This window comes from Pseudorca crassidens, chromosome 1, assembly GCF_039906515.1.
Source record: "Pseudorca crassidens isolate mPseCra1 chromosome 1, mPseCra1.hap1, whole genome shotgun sequence".
Classification (NCBI taxonomy): domain Eukaryota; kingdom Metazoa; phylum Chordata; class Mammalia; order Artiodactyla; family Delphinidae; genus Pseudorca; species Pseudorca crassidens.
This window is the reverse complement of record NC_090296.1, coordinates 138,648,094-138,661,521: the sequence shown is the minus strand read 5'-3', so window position 1 is coordinate 138,661,521 and position 13,428 is coordinate 138,648,094. Positions and strand designations below refer to the sequence as shown.

The window sequence follows — 13,428 nt, the reverse complement described above, 5'->3', positions numbered from 1 at the left end:
TTAATTTACTTAAAGGTTTTTTCTTAATATCTTTACAATACTTTTCTATTAGGATCCTGTTGAAATCCTGCCTCCTGCCTGTCTCCTAGAGCCTTGTTTCTCAAAGTGTGGTCCAAGCCATATACCCATAGCACAATATCCAGAAGTACTTGTTAAACAATACAGATTCTTGAGCCCTTCCCCAGATACTCTGATTCAGTAGGTCTGGGGTGGGATTCAGAGATCTGATCTGCAGCCTCCCCCTGCTGTAGAGTAGTGTATTTAAAACAAGCTCTGTGTACCTGCAGCATTTAGGTCTAGGGAGCAGTGTATGTAGCATTAAACAACCCAGTGGCCTGCAGTGGAATGGGTGGGCACTTTGAACAAAGGCACATGACTGTCAGCCTGTAGGGTTCATCAGCAGTGGGGATAGCCCATCTGCCCTTGCTTTCTGTACTGATGGACCCCAAGGTCATGTGCTTGCATACACCAATATAACAAAACCTGCCTTCTCTGTTACAGGGGATAGATGTAAAAGACCAAAATGCAAGATAAAGAACATACAGTCTGAATAGGCTCTTGTAGTAATCCAAACCTTGATAATACTTAGATTACTTGTTACTCGACTGTCATATGTAGGAGAGTTAATTGCAGAGGAGAGGAAAGACATTAGAGGCTCACAACCCATGGTGACATTGTGAGGCATTGATGCCTTTGCTGTTTGTGCACGTACTGTTTTTTTGTGAACTAATGATCTTTTTGTTTTTTTCTTTCTGCAGAAGTAACAGTGTAATCCTTGCTGATGAAATGGGCCTAGGAAAGACCATCCAGACCATATCATTCCTCTCCTACCTGTTCCACCAACACCAGCTGTATGGCCCCTTTCTTATAGTCGTCCCTTTATCCACCCTCACCTCATGGCAGAGGGAGTTTGAAATCTGGGCACCAGAGATTAACGTAGTGGTTTACATAGGTGACCTGATGAGCAGAAATACGGTGTGTAAACAAAAAGAATTGGGATAGAATCTGTGTTATAAATGTATTTTTGGAAATTGACCTAAAGCCATTATAGCCTTCAGTAAAATTGTGATTCTGACACGGTGCTATGCCCCTGATATTGGGAGATTGATGTATCCCAAAAATACAATTCAGTTAGTCTTAAAAACATATGCTTACTTTGTAAAGAACAGCAACAGCAGTACATGAATGGGAATCTCTTTTAGTTGGATTGCAGTATTAAGTTTTTCTTTCCCCTGTACTTTCAAGACCACTTTATTTATAAAGGATTATAAGATAGAGTTAATGCCTTGTGGAATGTTAATATTATTTTTGCTATTTGAGCAGAGAGATATTACTGAAAATAATTGAGTTCTTAGAGTTTGTTTCCTAACCTTTTAAAATAGTGAGGTGGCATAACTTACAAGAAAGAAATAAAAGGACAGTGAGCCATTTCAGAGCTGCAGAAAAGACAATTATCTGTCTGATACCAAAGTTAACTTGAGCATCAGGAACTTAGAACACATGGGCTTAAGTTTGTCTTTGTCTGGCAAATCTTTTTCTTGATAACAACTTTTTTTAAGGTACTTACTATGTGCCAGGCCCTGTGCTGGGTGCTTTATGTATATTACCTATAATCCTTATGATAATCTTCAAAGTAGATGATATTCTTTCCAATCTCCTGTTAAAGAAATTGACTCAGAGAGTTTAACACTTGTCCCCAGGCCAGCTGGAATGTGGCAGAGCTGGGATTGGGACAAAGACACGTCTGGTCCCAGACCTTTGCTTTTTTACCACTGTGTGTATGTTGGAATAAACTGTTTCTAGGGGATTGCTTATAATAAGAGCAAGCCATCAGGAGTCCTCAACGTTTGAGAGAGATGTTACAACCATATATTACCATGCTAATGCAAATTCATTTTTATTAAATATTTTCATTAAAATTTTCTAACCTAAACTCTGGCAGACTTCATTGCTCTAATTTTGAGTTTCTAAGTCTATAGTAGTTCTTAAGTTTGTTAATCCATTCGTTAACCATTAAAAAAGTTCTAGATTGTGCAGAATTGCTTCAAGCACTACTGCATTGAAAGGTGAAGACAAAGAAAGTGAACTCTAAAAAACTGTGAAATCAGGGACATTTTCTTTTCTTTCCAGTACTCTTTTTCTTTGTTCTTCTTCCCACTTTGTGGTGAGTCCCTGCAGCTCTCCTTGACTTGTCCTCCAGTTCTTAACTTGACAACCAAGCTGTAGGAGCTCTGTCATGGGCCATTGTGCTTGCTGGGTGTCCAGTTAAATACATTATATTATACTTCAGTACGAATGTTAGTTTTTGTGTTCCTTTGCGTTGACGTGATTTTCCTTCATATTAAATTGTATTTTCATCCTGTAAGCCTCCCTTTCCTTTTTCTTGGGGGCCACATCGTTCTGCTGTATGATTAATGAAATTTCTGACCAAGCCAGAGGTTGGAATTTGTTTTATTTACTAATAAAAATATGCCCTACCCAAAGAATGATCAAATTGTATTTCCTTAAGAAAGTTCTCATTCTGGGAGATTCCCTAGATAAGTTCAAGTTACCAGGGTTTTAATTGCTGATGAAATGCATTTTTGTGGTCAAATATATCGGGGGTGGAGGGGGGCAGAGGGAGGTGACAATTTATTTGAATTCTGGCAATAAAGTTTTTACTGCTCCACGATAGATCTTTTAATTCTAACTCATATTGCTCTATACTTTGGTTGCTTAGGTCAGTTTAGAATGTATAAGGTATTCATTAAATTCTAATCAGATTTAATTTTTATTTGGTATATTTATTGCATCTGTCATAAGACTTGCTGGTGATATAGAAAGGTAAAGGTAGAAATTATATCTTAATGATTGTTTTCTCTTATAGATACGAGAATATGAATGGATTCACTGTCAGACCAAAAGGCTGAAGTTCAATGCACTTATAACAACATATGAGATCCTCTTAAAAGATAAGGTGTGTAATTGGTAACCAAAAGGCTAAATTTTGGAGTGTGACTTGTCCAAATGATGGGGTCTTTGCCTCCCCCTTGCCATGTTACTTTTCTTTTCGTATTTAAAAAAAGCAAACAAATGAACAAACAAAAAAATCCATGAAGAATATTAAGGTTATTAGAAAATAAACAGAACCTTACAGTTGAAGGGGACCTTGGGTCACCTAAGCCAATTGAATTAAATAGGTGAAAGGGATTGAGGCCAGTAACTTACTGGAGATTCTAGTGAGTCATTGGAAGCTGGTCTTGAGTGCCCTCTCAGGTACTTCCCATCTTATTATTAAGCATTTCTCCAGAACAGATGTTGTGTAAGGGTCTCTGAGGAGGAGGACAGAAAAATGAATCTCTTAAAATTATCTCCTTCCCACAGTTACTAAGAAATGTATGTGCCAGGTGATCCCAGTGGTGATAAGAAGCATAAACAAGTGCAATTTGGTGGCTCTTGGTGTTTCTGTGCTTCAAGGTTGGGGTGGAGAATAGGCAGAGAAGAATCTTGATTAAGGAGAGACTGCAAAATCATGTATTTTTTGTTTTTGTGTTGTTTTTGCCCAGCATACCAGTTTTTGTGTTTTCACTTTGAGGCATGCAGCAAAACCTGGCCTAAAAGACCCCCTATAGCTTTTAGAGGATGATCTGCTCTTTTGAGTAGACACCAATCTGTTAACTAACGGAATAAACAGAAGAGTCCTGATATACTTTAAGTCAGTGAAGAATAAATGTTTCTATGTATACCTTCGTGATGGTATTTGTACAGAGATAATTAACACTTGAAAGTACTTTTGGGTTCCCTTCTGACCTGGTGGCTCGTTCTGTTTTGTTTTTACTTTAGACTGTGCTGGGCAGTATTAACTGGGCCTTTCTGGGAGTGGACGAAGCCCATCGGTTGAAGAATGATGACTCTTTATTGTATAAAACTCTGATTGATTTCAAGTCCAACCATAGGCTCCTGATTACGGGGACCCCTCTTCAGAATTCCCTCAAAGAGCTCTGGTCCTTGCTGCACTTTATTATGCCGGAGAAGTAAGCTCCTTCCTATGTGTTTCAAAAGATGCTAGAATGTCTGAAATGCCAATGCTCTAACTTTTTTAGTAAACCTTAGGGAAAACAGATGGCATGGTTTGGGGAAAGCAAAGCATTGAAGCAGCAACGAAAGTAGTAAAATGTTTCATAACAAATGATAGAAAGCTCAGAAATCAGTCTGTTAAGAAAGAAAGCATACTGTCTACCAAACATTTGAATCATTTAATGCTTTGGGGGAAATAATTGATAAATAGGAAACATCACACCTTCTCCCTGTTGTTATAAGGTGATCAATATAATTGAAAAAAGTATACGAGGTACACAATCTGACAAGTATTAAAAAATATCTTAAATCTAACCTTTTGATAACAATGGCACTGGATTTAGGTCTCATTAAAATCTAACTTAGTAAAGAATTGTGGAATGTCTTTACTGAAAAGATTTTTGTGGGGAAGATGGTATGCACGTTTCATAAAACTTAAAATTATCCATTGGTGTTCAATGATACTTAAAATGAAATCTAAATTCTTTACCCTGATTTGGAATACCGTACTTAGTCTGACCCATCTCATACCACTTTCTCCATTACTAATTGTGCTCCAGCCATTCTGGCCATATTTCTGTTCCTTTAACATGCCAAGCATTGCTATTCTTTTTGTCTGGAATGTTTTTTCTCCTCCTTATCTTCATATGGCCAGTCACTTATTAACATCTTTGCCTCAGCTTATATGACCACCTCCTTTTAGAGGTCTCCTCAGACCACTGAACCTCAAGTTCCTTATCAGACATGCTTATCATCCATACCCCGTTTTATTTTCTATATGGCACCTTTCTCTTTTTCATTTATTTCCTCATTCATACCATGTCATTAATTAAATTATGCATTCAGAAGTAGCAGAGATCTTATTTACTTTATTCATCCGTGGTCCACATTGCCTAGAATGGTACCTGGCATGCAGTAAACAGTTAAATTGAGAGTTGTCAAATTGACAGGTAAATGCTCCACAGTTTTGTTTTTTTTTTTAATTTAGAAAAGACTTGAGTGCCTACTGTATGCCATAAACTGAACAAATAGAGAAATGGTCCCTTTCCCCATGTGTTACCTTTTTTTTAAATAGCCTATTGGGATATAATTTACATACCATAAAATGTACCATTGTAAATATACAAATTAATATTTTTTTAGTAAATTTATAGAATTGTGCAACCATCACCATTATCTACTTTTAGAATATTTTCCTCACTGAAAAAAGTTCCCTCTTGTCTGTTTGTAGTTAATCTCTGCCTCAACTTCTAGCCGTAGGCAATCACGAATCAGCTTTAATCTCTAGAGAATTTACCTTTTCTAGAAATTTCATCTAAATTGAATCCTAATAAGTAGTGTTTTGATTTTGGCTGCTTTTATTTAGCATAATAATTTTGAGATTCTCCCATGTTACAGAGTTTATTAGGAGTTATTTTCTTATTATGGAGTGATATTCCATTGTATGCACATCCAGTCACCAGTTGATGGATGTTTGGATTGCTTCAGTTTTGGATTATTTTGTCTTTGTGTGGACGTATGACTAGATCTATAGGAGTGAAATTGCCAGGTTGTTCAGAAAGTGTACATTTAACTTAAGAAACTACCGGCTGTTTTCCAAAGAGACTGTACCATTTTATATCCTCAGCAGAAATGTTTGACTTTTCTAGTTTGTCTGTATCATCACCAATACTTGGTGTATTGTCAGTCTTTTGGATTCTAGCTCTTCTGGTGGATGTGTAGTGGTATCTCATTGTGTTCTGACTTGCATTTGTATAATGACTAATAATATTGCACATCTTTTCCTGTGTTCATTAGCCATTTGTGTATCTTTGGTGAAATATCTGTTCAAATCTTTTACCCATTTTTCAATTGGATTTTTTGCCTTCTGAGTTGAAGAGGTTTTTATTTTTATTTTTTAAGTAGTCTATATTGAAGTGCTTTATATTAGACTCAGATCTTCTCTAAGTAAAGGCTGTAATACTTCATTTCTCCAATGCAGGTGGATGCCTTTTATCTTTTGCCTATTGTACTGGCTAGAACCTCCATGTTGAGTAGAATTGGTGGGAGTAGGATGTTACAGAATTTTTGTTAGGTACCCTTTATAAGGTTGAGGAAGTTTTCTTGTAATTCCTAGTGAGTGATGAATTGAGTGTTGGATTTTGTCATGTGCTGTTCTTTACCTGTTGAGGTGACCATGTGGTTTTTGCTGTTTATTCTACCAGTATGGTATGTAACATTAGTTCCTTTTTAGATTAAGCCAACCTTTTATTCCTGGGATAAATCCGAGTTGGTCAGAATGTTTAAGATTTATGTTACTTGTTTTTAAAATATTTGATTAGGATTCTCAGTGTTGCCTTGTGAGCTTTAGCTGCTGTTTGTGGGAAAATTTTTAATGACTATTTCTGTTTCTAGTTATAGGTCTATTCAGGTTTTCTATTGCATCTTGACTTAGTTTTGTTAATTTGTGTCTTTCTGACAATTTGTTTATTTCATCTAAGTTGTCTAATTTGTTGGCATAAAGCTGTAGTATTTCCTCATAATCCTTTTAATTTTTGAAGGATCAATACTGATCTAAATAATTTTTTGATTATGGCAATTTTGTGTCTCGTCTCTTGGTCTTTTTAGGTAAAGCTTTTAACAATTTTGGGGATGTTTTCAAAGAAACTGGCTTTGGACGTTATTTTGTTTTTTTCTCTATTTTAGAATTTCATTTATTTCTACTCTCATTTTTATTATTGCCTTCCTTTGTTTTTCATTTAATTTTCTTGTTTTCTGTTTTCTTAAGATGAAAGCTTAGATTATTGATTTAAGTCTCTTTCTTCCTTTTCTCAATATAGGTACTTAAAAGTATAGGTTCCCCCCATGTCCTACTTTAGCTGCATCCCATAAATGTTGATATCTTGTGTTTTTGTTTTCATTCAGTTTCACCTATTTTTGAATATCTCTTTTGACTTTTTCTTTCATGCATGGCGGTTTTTTTTTTTTTGAGAAGTATGTTATTTAATTTCCAAATATTTAATTATTTCCCAAATGATCTGTAGTTTACTTTTATCTTAGAGAACATGCTTTAAATGAATTGTTACTTGTTATATGCTCTAGTATGTTTTCTGTCTTGGAGAATATATTCCATGTGTACTTGAAAAGAATAATGTTTATTCTGCTTTTGTTGGGTAGAATTCTATAAGTGTCCATTAAGTCAACTTGGTTAATAGTCTTCCTTCTGTATCTTTGCTGACTTCATGTCTAGTTGTTCTATCAGTAATTGAGAGTGAAGTATTTTAATATTTAACTACAGTTGTTGAATGACCTACTTCTTTCAGTTCCGTCAGTTTGGGGGTTCTGTTGTTAGGTATGTGCACATTTGTATTTGTTACATATTCCTGATTTATTGACCTTTTTATCATTATAAAATGTCCCTCTTTATCTTTAGTAATATTTCCTGTTCCTTAGGTCTATTTTGATTTTCTTACAGCTCCTCAGCTCTCTTCTGGTATCTGTTTGCATGGAATACTATTTTCCATTGTTTTACTTTGAACCTGTTTATTTGGGTCTAAAATGTGTCTCTTATAGACAGCTAACAGTTGGATCTTCCTTTTTTCTCTAGTTAGACAATCTCTGCCTTTTGGTTGGAGTATTTAGTTCATTCACATTTAATGTAATTATTGATATGGTTGGATTTATGTCTGCTATTTTGCTTTTTCCCTCTGTATGTCATATTTCTTTTTTGTTTGTTTCTTTCTTACCGCCTTCTTTTGTTTCAACAAGTAGTTTTTAGTTTTCCATTTAGATTCTTCTGTTAATTGATTTTTTTAAGTTTTATTTTGTAGTGGTTGCTCTAAGGTTTTTAGTGTATACATCTTATCACAATTTTCTTAAAATTAATACTGATTTAATTTTGGTAAAATATAGGAACTTTTCTGCATCATAGTTCCATTTTCACCTCCTTCCTTGTGTTGTAAACCTAGGGCATCCGAGCTTCAGTAGTTGTGGCTTGCAGGCTCTAGAGCGCAGGCTCAGTAGTTGTTGCACGTGGGCTTAGTTGCTCTGAGGCATGTGGGATCTTCCTGGACCAGGGATCGAACCCATGTCCCCTGCCTTGGAAGCCGGATTCTTAACCACTGTACCACCAGGGAAGTCCCTTCACCTTTTTTTTTTTTTGCGGTACGCGAGCCTCTCACTGTTGTGGCCTCTCCCGTTGCGGAGCACAGGCTCCGGACGCGCAGGCTCAGCGGCCATGGCTCACGGGCCCAGCCGCTCCGCGGCACGTGGGATCTTCCCGGACCAGGGCATGAACCCGCGTCCCCTGCATCGTCAGGCAGACTCTCAACCACTGCGCCACCAGGGAAGCCCCCTTCACCTTTATTTTTGAAGAGTAGTTTAAGACTGTTCAGGAGATGGATAGAGAAACTTGACTACTCTGATTATGCATGCGCTCACTATAGCTGTTAGTAGAACAGGCCTAGACCGTTTCCTTTTTTGCAGGTATCCTCACTATAGTATGCTTCTGAGAGAGGAGGCCCCTCTGCACCCCTGCTCCCTATGCCTTCCGTTAGAACAGGGTTTCTCAACCTTAGCACTATTGACATTTTGGGCTGGATAATTCATTTTATAGTGGGGGCTCTCCTTTGCATTATATGATGTTTGACAGCATCCTTGTCCACTACCCACTACATGCCAGAAATGACTCAGTTGGGACAACCAAAAATGTCTTGCAGCATTGCCAAGTGTACCCCAGAGGGGCAAAATTACCACCAGTTGAGAAGCACTACGTGAGCGGGTTCCTCAGTTCTTCCCACATTGCTCATTCTGTCCTCCTCCACCCTCCCCACCTCGTCTCACTGCTAATCTTTTGCCTGTCCTGTTTCCTGCTCACCTGGATCCTCTGTTCCTTCCATAGAGCTCTGTTAAGTCAACAGTAGTCACCTTTCTGAGGAGGGAGGCAGTTGCCCCCTTCTCTTTTTGAACATTGTATCCATTCTGTAATGAATACCCTGTCCATCATGTATTAGCAGAAGCCCATGTTTTTATAAAGTGTGCTTTTCAAAGGTTATATGTGCTGTAAAACAAATAGATAATGTATAAAAGTTTAGAGACAGTGGGGGTATCAATTATTAGTTATTAATCTTTGTTTTCTGAAATGGATAAGAATTTTCATGTATATTACTTTATAGTTTTTATATTGTTTTCTCATATCTAATTTTTGATACATTCTATATGTTTAGCCTCAGATTGTAATAAGAATATGCTATCGTAGAGAGATGATGAAAATGTGTCTCATATCACACGGTTAATAAGTGGGTGGACTGAGTTCAGTTTCTGGTCTTCTGTGACCGAGGCCAATGTCCTTTAAACTTCAAATTCTAAGAGAAATAGTGCATCCTTCATAGCACCACTGAGATGAACTAAAAGCATTCTACATAGTAGGGATCTTCAGGCACTGTGGGAACATATGTGCTTGATATTTAGAAAAAGAAATGTGATGCCTAGTTTCCTCCAATGAATGATTAGCTAAGATTTGCCCTTCTGTACTTGGCTACTGAAGTGGATGGTAGGGATTTTGGCTCCTAAATGGCCATAATTCATTTTTTGTTGCTGTTAAGCACCTGTGGCATTCCACCCAGCATGGGCTACGTTTTGGAAAGAGAGGAACTTTGAATTACTTTTTCCATTAGAGATGATCCTTCAGATAGTGTCTGCCAAAGTTTTCCATATGGCCAGTTGGATTACTTATTGAAGGATGGATTGGGGTTAGAGATGCACTGTGTGTGTGTGTAAGAGAGGCTTTTCTCTTTGCAAACTTTGTTTTTAAAACATTATTATTTTCAAACATTTTTAAAAAAACATTATTTTTCACAAAGATGCGTGTATAAGAAGGAAACCCATTAGTTAAGGAGTGGAGAGTTTCCTTTATTTCTGCCTGAGCTTACTGTGTGGATGACAAATCCTGTGAAGTATTTTCCCCACCCTTAGTGGTAGTTTCTGAGGTTCATTATGGCTCTATACAACCATTTGTTCTTTTTAAGGAAATGATCCACTGAAGAATTGTTATTGTACAGAAGAGAATTAGGTTTGCTCAGGTAACTTCTGGACTCTCCCCTCCTCAACTGTGATAGGCCATTGTTCTCAACATCCAAAAGTTAGTCGTCTTTTTAACCAACTAAAATGCTGTTTCCTTTGTGCAGAGTCAGTCTGAGCACCTTTCCTGCATGGCGGCTCTGGCCAGGAGCCTACCCTTACTGTATGTTGTTAGTACCCTTATTATAGGTATATATCAGTGAGCCACTTTGTTTTGTATGTAGTATTTTGCAAAGCATGGAGCTTGGTATTAAAGATAGAACTATGACTACATCAAAGAGTTCAGCTTATAAAGATAATCATGTGCACATATGTACTTCATGCCCACCCTACAAAATAACTCAGTTTGATAATTTTCAGAGATCTTACCTCTTAGTGTTGAAATCTTTTTTTACTTTTGCTTCTGCTGTCTAGGCCAGTCTGTGAATTTTTTTGCACTTTTCCTTTCACATATTTATCTCATGACTTCTAGTATAACATTCTCACTGCTTTGATTTAATTTTTTTCTTTGCTATTCCTCAGTAGAGTGAGCTTCTATTTTTCTAAAATCCCAAGGTCTGGAAAATTTAAATGATCAAAATTGTTTCTACTTTGGTGAGAGACATGTTAAATACAGAAGTTGATTAACAGGGAAATAACTAAAATAATGACTCTCTAGGCTGTGGTGTGGTATCATTATAAGTTCACCACGATGACCATATACCTTTTATATATGTGGTGTTATAAATTGACGGTTGTCTATTGCAGGGAACAGCAAACTTTTTCTTAAAGAACCTGGTAGTAAACATTTTCAACTTGTAGGCATTATGGTCTCTGTCACAGCTACTCATCTGCTGTATAGACAGAAAGCAGCCACAGGTAGTTCATAAATAATTCAATGTGTATATGAAGAAATAGTATCTCATATTAACTCCTTTAATGTAGTAAGAGTACACTAGGTGGGTGAAAATATTTGTTCCCTAAAACAGTAGGGGAAGTAAGTCTTGTAAAAAAAAAAAAAAAGTTCATTATTTAAGTTTTTAGACTAGTAAAGTTTTAATTAATTATAATATGTGTTACATAAATTAAAACATTCTCTTGAAATTATCTCCCAGTTCTTCAGAAAATGGCCTGATATATAGTGATGGTCCCTCATTTCCAGTTGCCTCATGCATTTTGTGTGTGAGATGGTATTAACATAGCTTAGTTTACATTGTTCCTTTTAATCCTCTTATCAGTTTTAACTCTTCATTTTATTTTATGTTCCTAGAGTATCTTCATAGCAGTGTGACAAAATACAGTTTACTTTAGTTTTGTTGAGCTAGAAGCATTAATTATGTTTATAGATCTCTACCCCAAAAGATCATTTTGTCTGCTTCTCCGAACACGGTTGTTTCAGGCATTACCAGCTGTCACTAGGGCTGATACTGATGCCCCTAGTGCCTGATGAAATGCTTGGCCATTCATGAGTTCAGAAATGACAATGGCAGCAGACTCTCTTGACATCCTTTAGCCCGGTGACAGTGTTGGCATTTGCTGTCTTTGACTTTCTGTCTTATCAGAGAGCGTATTACGTAGCTCTTGGTAATGTCGAGTCACTGAGTTTATCATTCTGGGACTTCACTGGCCTCAGCAGAGCTGGGCCTCCTGGTGTCAGAAAGCAGACCATGGGGCAGCACCTCACCCACTGGGCTCCAGTCTGCACACAAAACTAAACAACTTCTTCCAAGTGCTTTGCTGGCTTTCTAGTAGCAAGTCAGAGCATATTTTCCTAAGCCTCATGAAATAAATTTCTTTCCATTTTTATTTTTGAAAGAAATTTGATCATAATGTCCCGTACTGGATTTCTGCCACAAATCCTTTAGTGACCCAAAGATGGTTAAATTAAGATTTAAACAGGAGAAACTTTTATCTGTAGAGTTCAGGCAAAATTATTACGGGTGATAACATTTTAAAATTCATTAATAAATTTTGTGTCTCCAAGTTCTATTAGTATTAAGTTGTATCACTTATATTGCTCTTCTTGTCTGGGGGCTGTCACTTGTTTACTGTCATTATAATCCATTAACTTTTTAATCTATGAGCAGTGAGGATTACTGATGGAAGCTGTATAACTTGTACCTCTGACCAGTGATAGCTGTAATATCACCACTAATTATTCTTTGACCTCTGAATTTTGTTTTCCCAGTAAATTGCAGCTTATTAAAAGATACCTTATGATTAATTTTTCTGCCTAACATTTTATCACGGTAACTTATTATGTTACTTACATACTACTTGCATGATATACTGAAATATTTTGTGAACTCTAGATCCAGTCTCAGAATTGGAAACCTGCTGTTATCTAGTGTAGACTGATGGAATTGATTGAGTTGGTTTTCCCTTGCCTTTTTGTTTTCCCCTCTCTTGTATTCAAGAGCTAGTGACTGATAAAATTTATTTTTCCTTATAGGGAAGACTCTTTTTTTTTTAACAGATTTTTTTTCCTATTTGGTTCCTTAAAAAAGAAATTTTAGTTGGAAAAATGTTTTTTTTCTTCTTTGTAATTAAGTAACACTATACTATGTCATCTCTAGGTTTGAGTTCTGGGAAGATTTTGAGGAAGACCATGGGAAAGGGAGAGAGAATGGCTATCAGAGTCTTCATAAGGTGCTAGAGCCTTTCCTTCTCCGGAGAGTGAAAAAAGATGTGGAGAAATCCCTTCCTGCCAAAGTGGAACAGATTCTCAGGGTGGAGATGTCAGCCCTTCAGAAACAGTATTACAAGTAAGTTATTGGCTGGGTTAAGCCTGAGTGGGATTAGGATCAGTACCAGGGGTACTTCCCTTGTGGTGCAATGGTTAAGAATCCGCCTGCCAATGCAGAGGACACGGGTTCGATCCCTGGTCCGGGAAGATCCCACATGCTGTGAAGCAACTAACCCTGCGAGCCACAACTACTGAAGCCTGTGCACCCTAGAGCCCGTGCTCCACAACAAGAGAAGCCACCGCAATGAGAAACCCATGCACCACAGTGAGGAGTAGCCCCCGCTCGCCACAACTAGAGAAAGACCAAATGCAGCAGTGAAGACCCAGCGCAGCCAAAAATAAATAAATAAAATAAATAAATTTTTTGTTTTAAAAAAAGATCAGTACCAGGGGGCTCCCCTGGTGGCGCAGTGGTTAAAAATCTGCCTGCCAATGCAGGGAACATGGGTTCAAGCCTTGGTCTGGGAAGATCCCACATGCCACGGAGCAACTAAGCCCGTGTGCCACAACTACTAAGCCTGTGCTCTAGAGCCTGCAAGGCACAACTACTCAGCCCACGTGCCACAACTACTGAAGCCCGCATGCCTAGA

The 13,428-nt window shown here is 37.4% G+C and overlaps 1 protein-coding gene across 6 annotated transcripts in view; it reads left to right on the top strand.

The window, feature by feature from the left end:
• The window catches only part of CHD2 (chromodomain helicase DNA binding protein 2), a 125,161-nt gene that overhangs the window by 45,191 nt on the left and 66,542 nt on the right, over positions 1-13,428 (top strand). For all 6 annotated transcript variants that reach the window (XM_067695748.1, XM_067695734.1, XM_067695718.1 and 3 more), the window contains 4 exons: positions 759-975; positions 2,867-2,956; positions 3,823-4,013; positions 12,669-12,857. In XM_067695748.1, the coding sequence (XP_067551849.1) occupies positions 759-975; positions 2,867-2,956; positions 3,823-4,013; positions 12,669-12,857 (687 nt within the window). The remainder of the gene's footprint in view (positions 1-758; positions 976-2,866; positions 2,957-3,822; positions 4,014-12,668; positions 12,858-13,428) is intronic.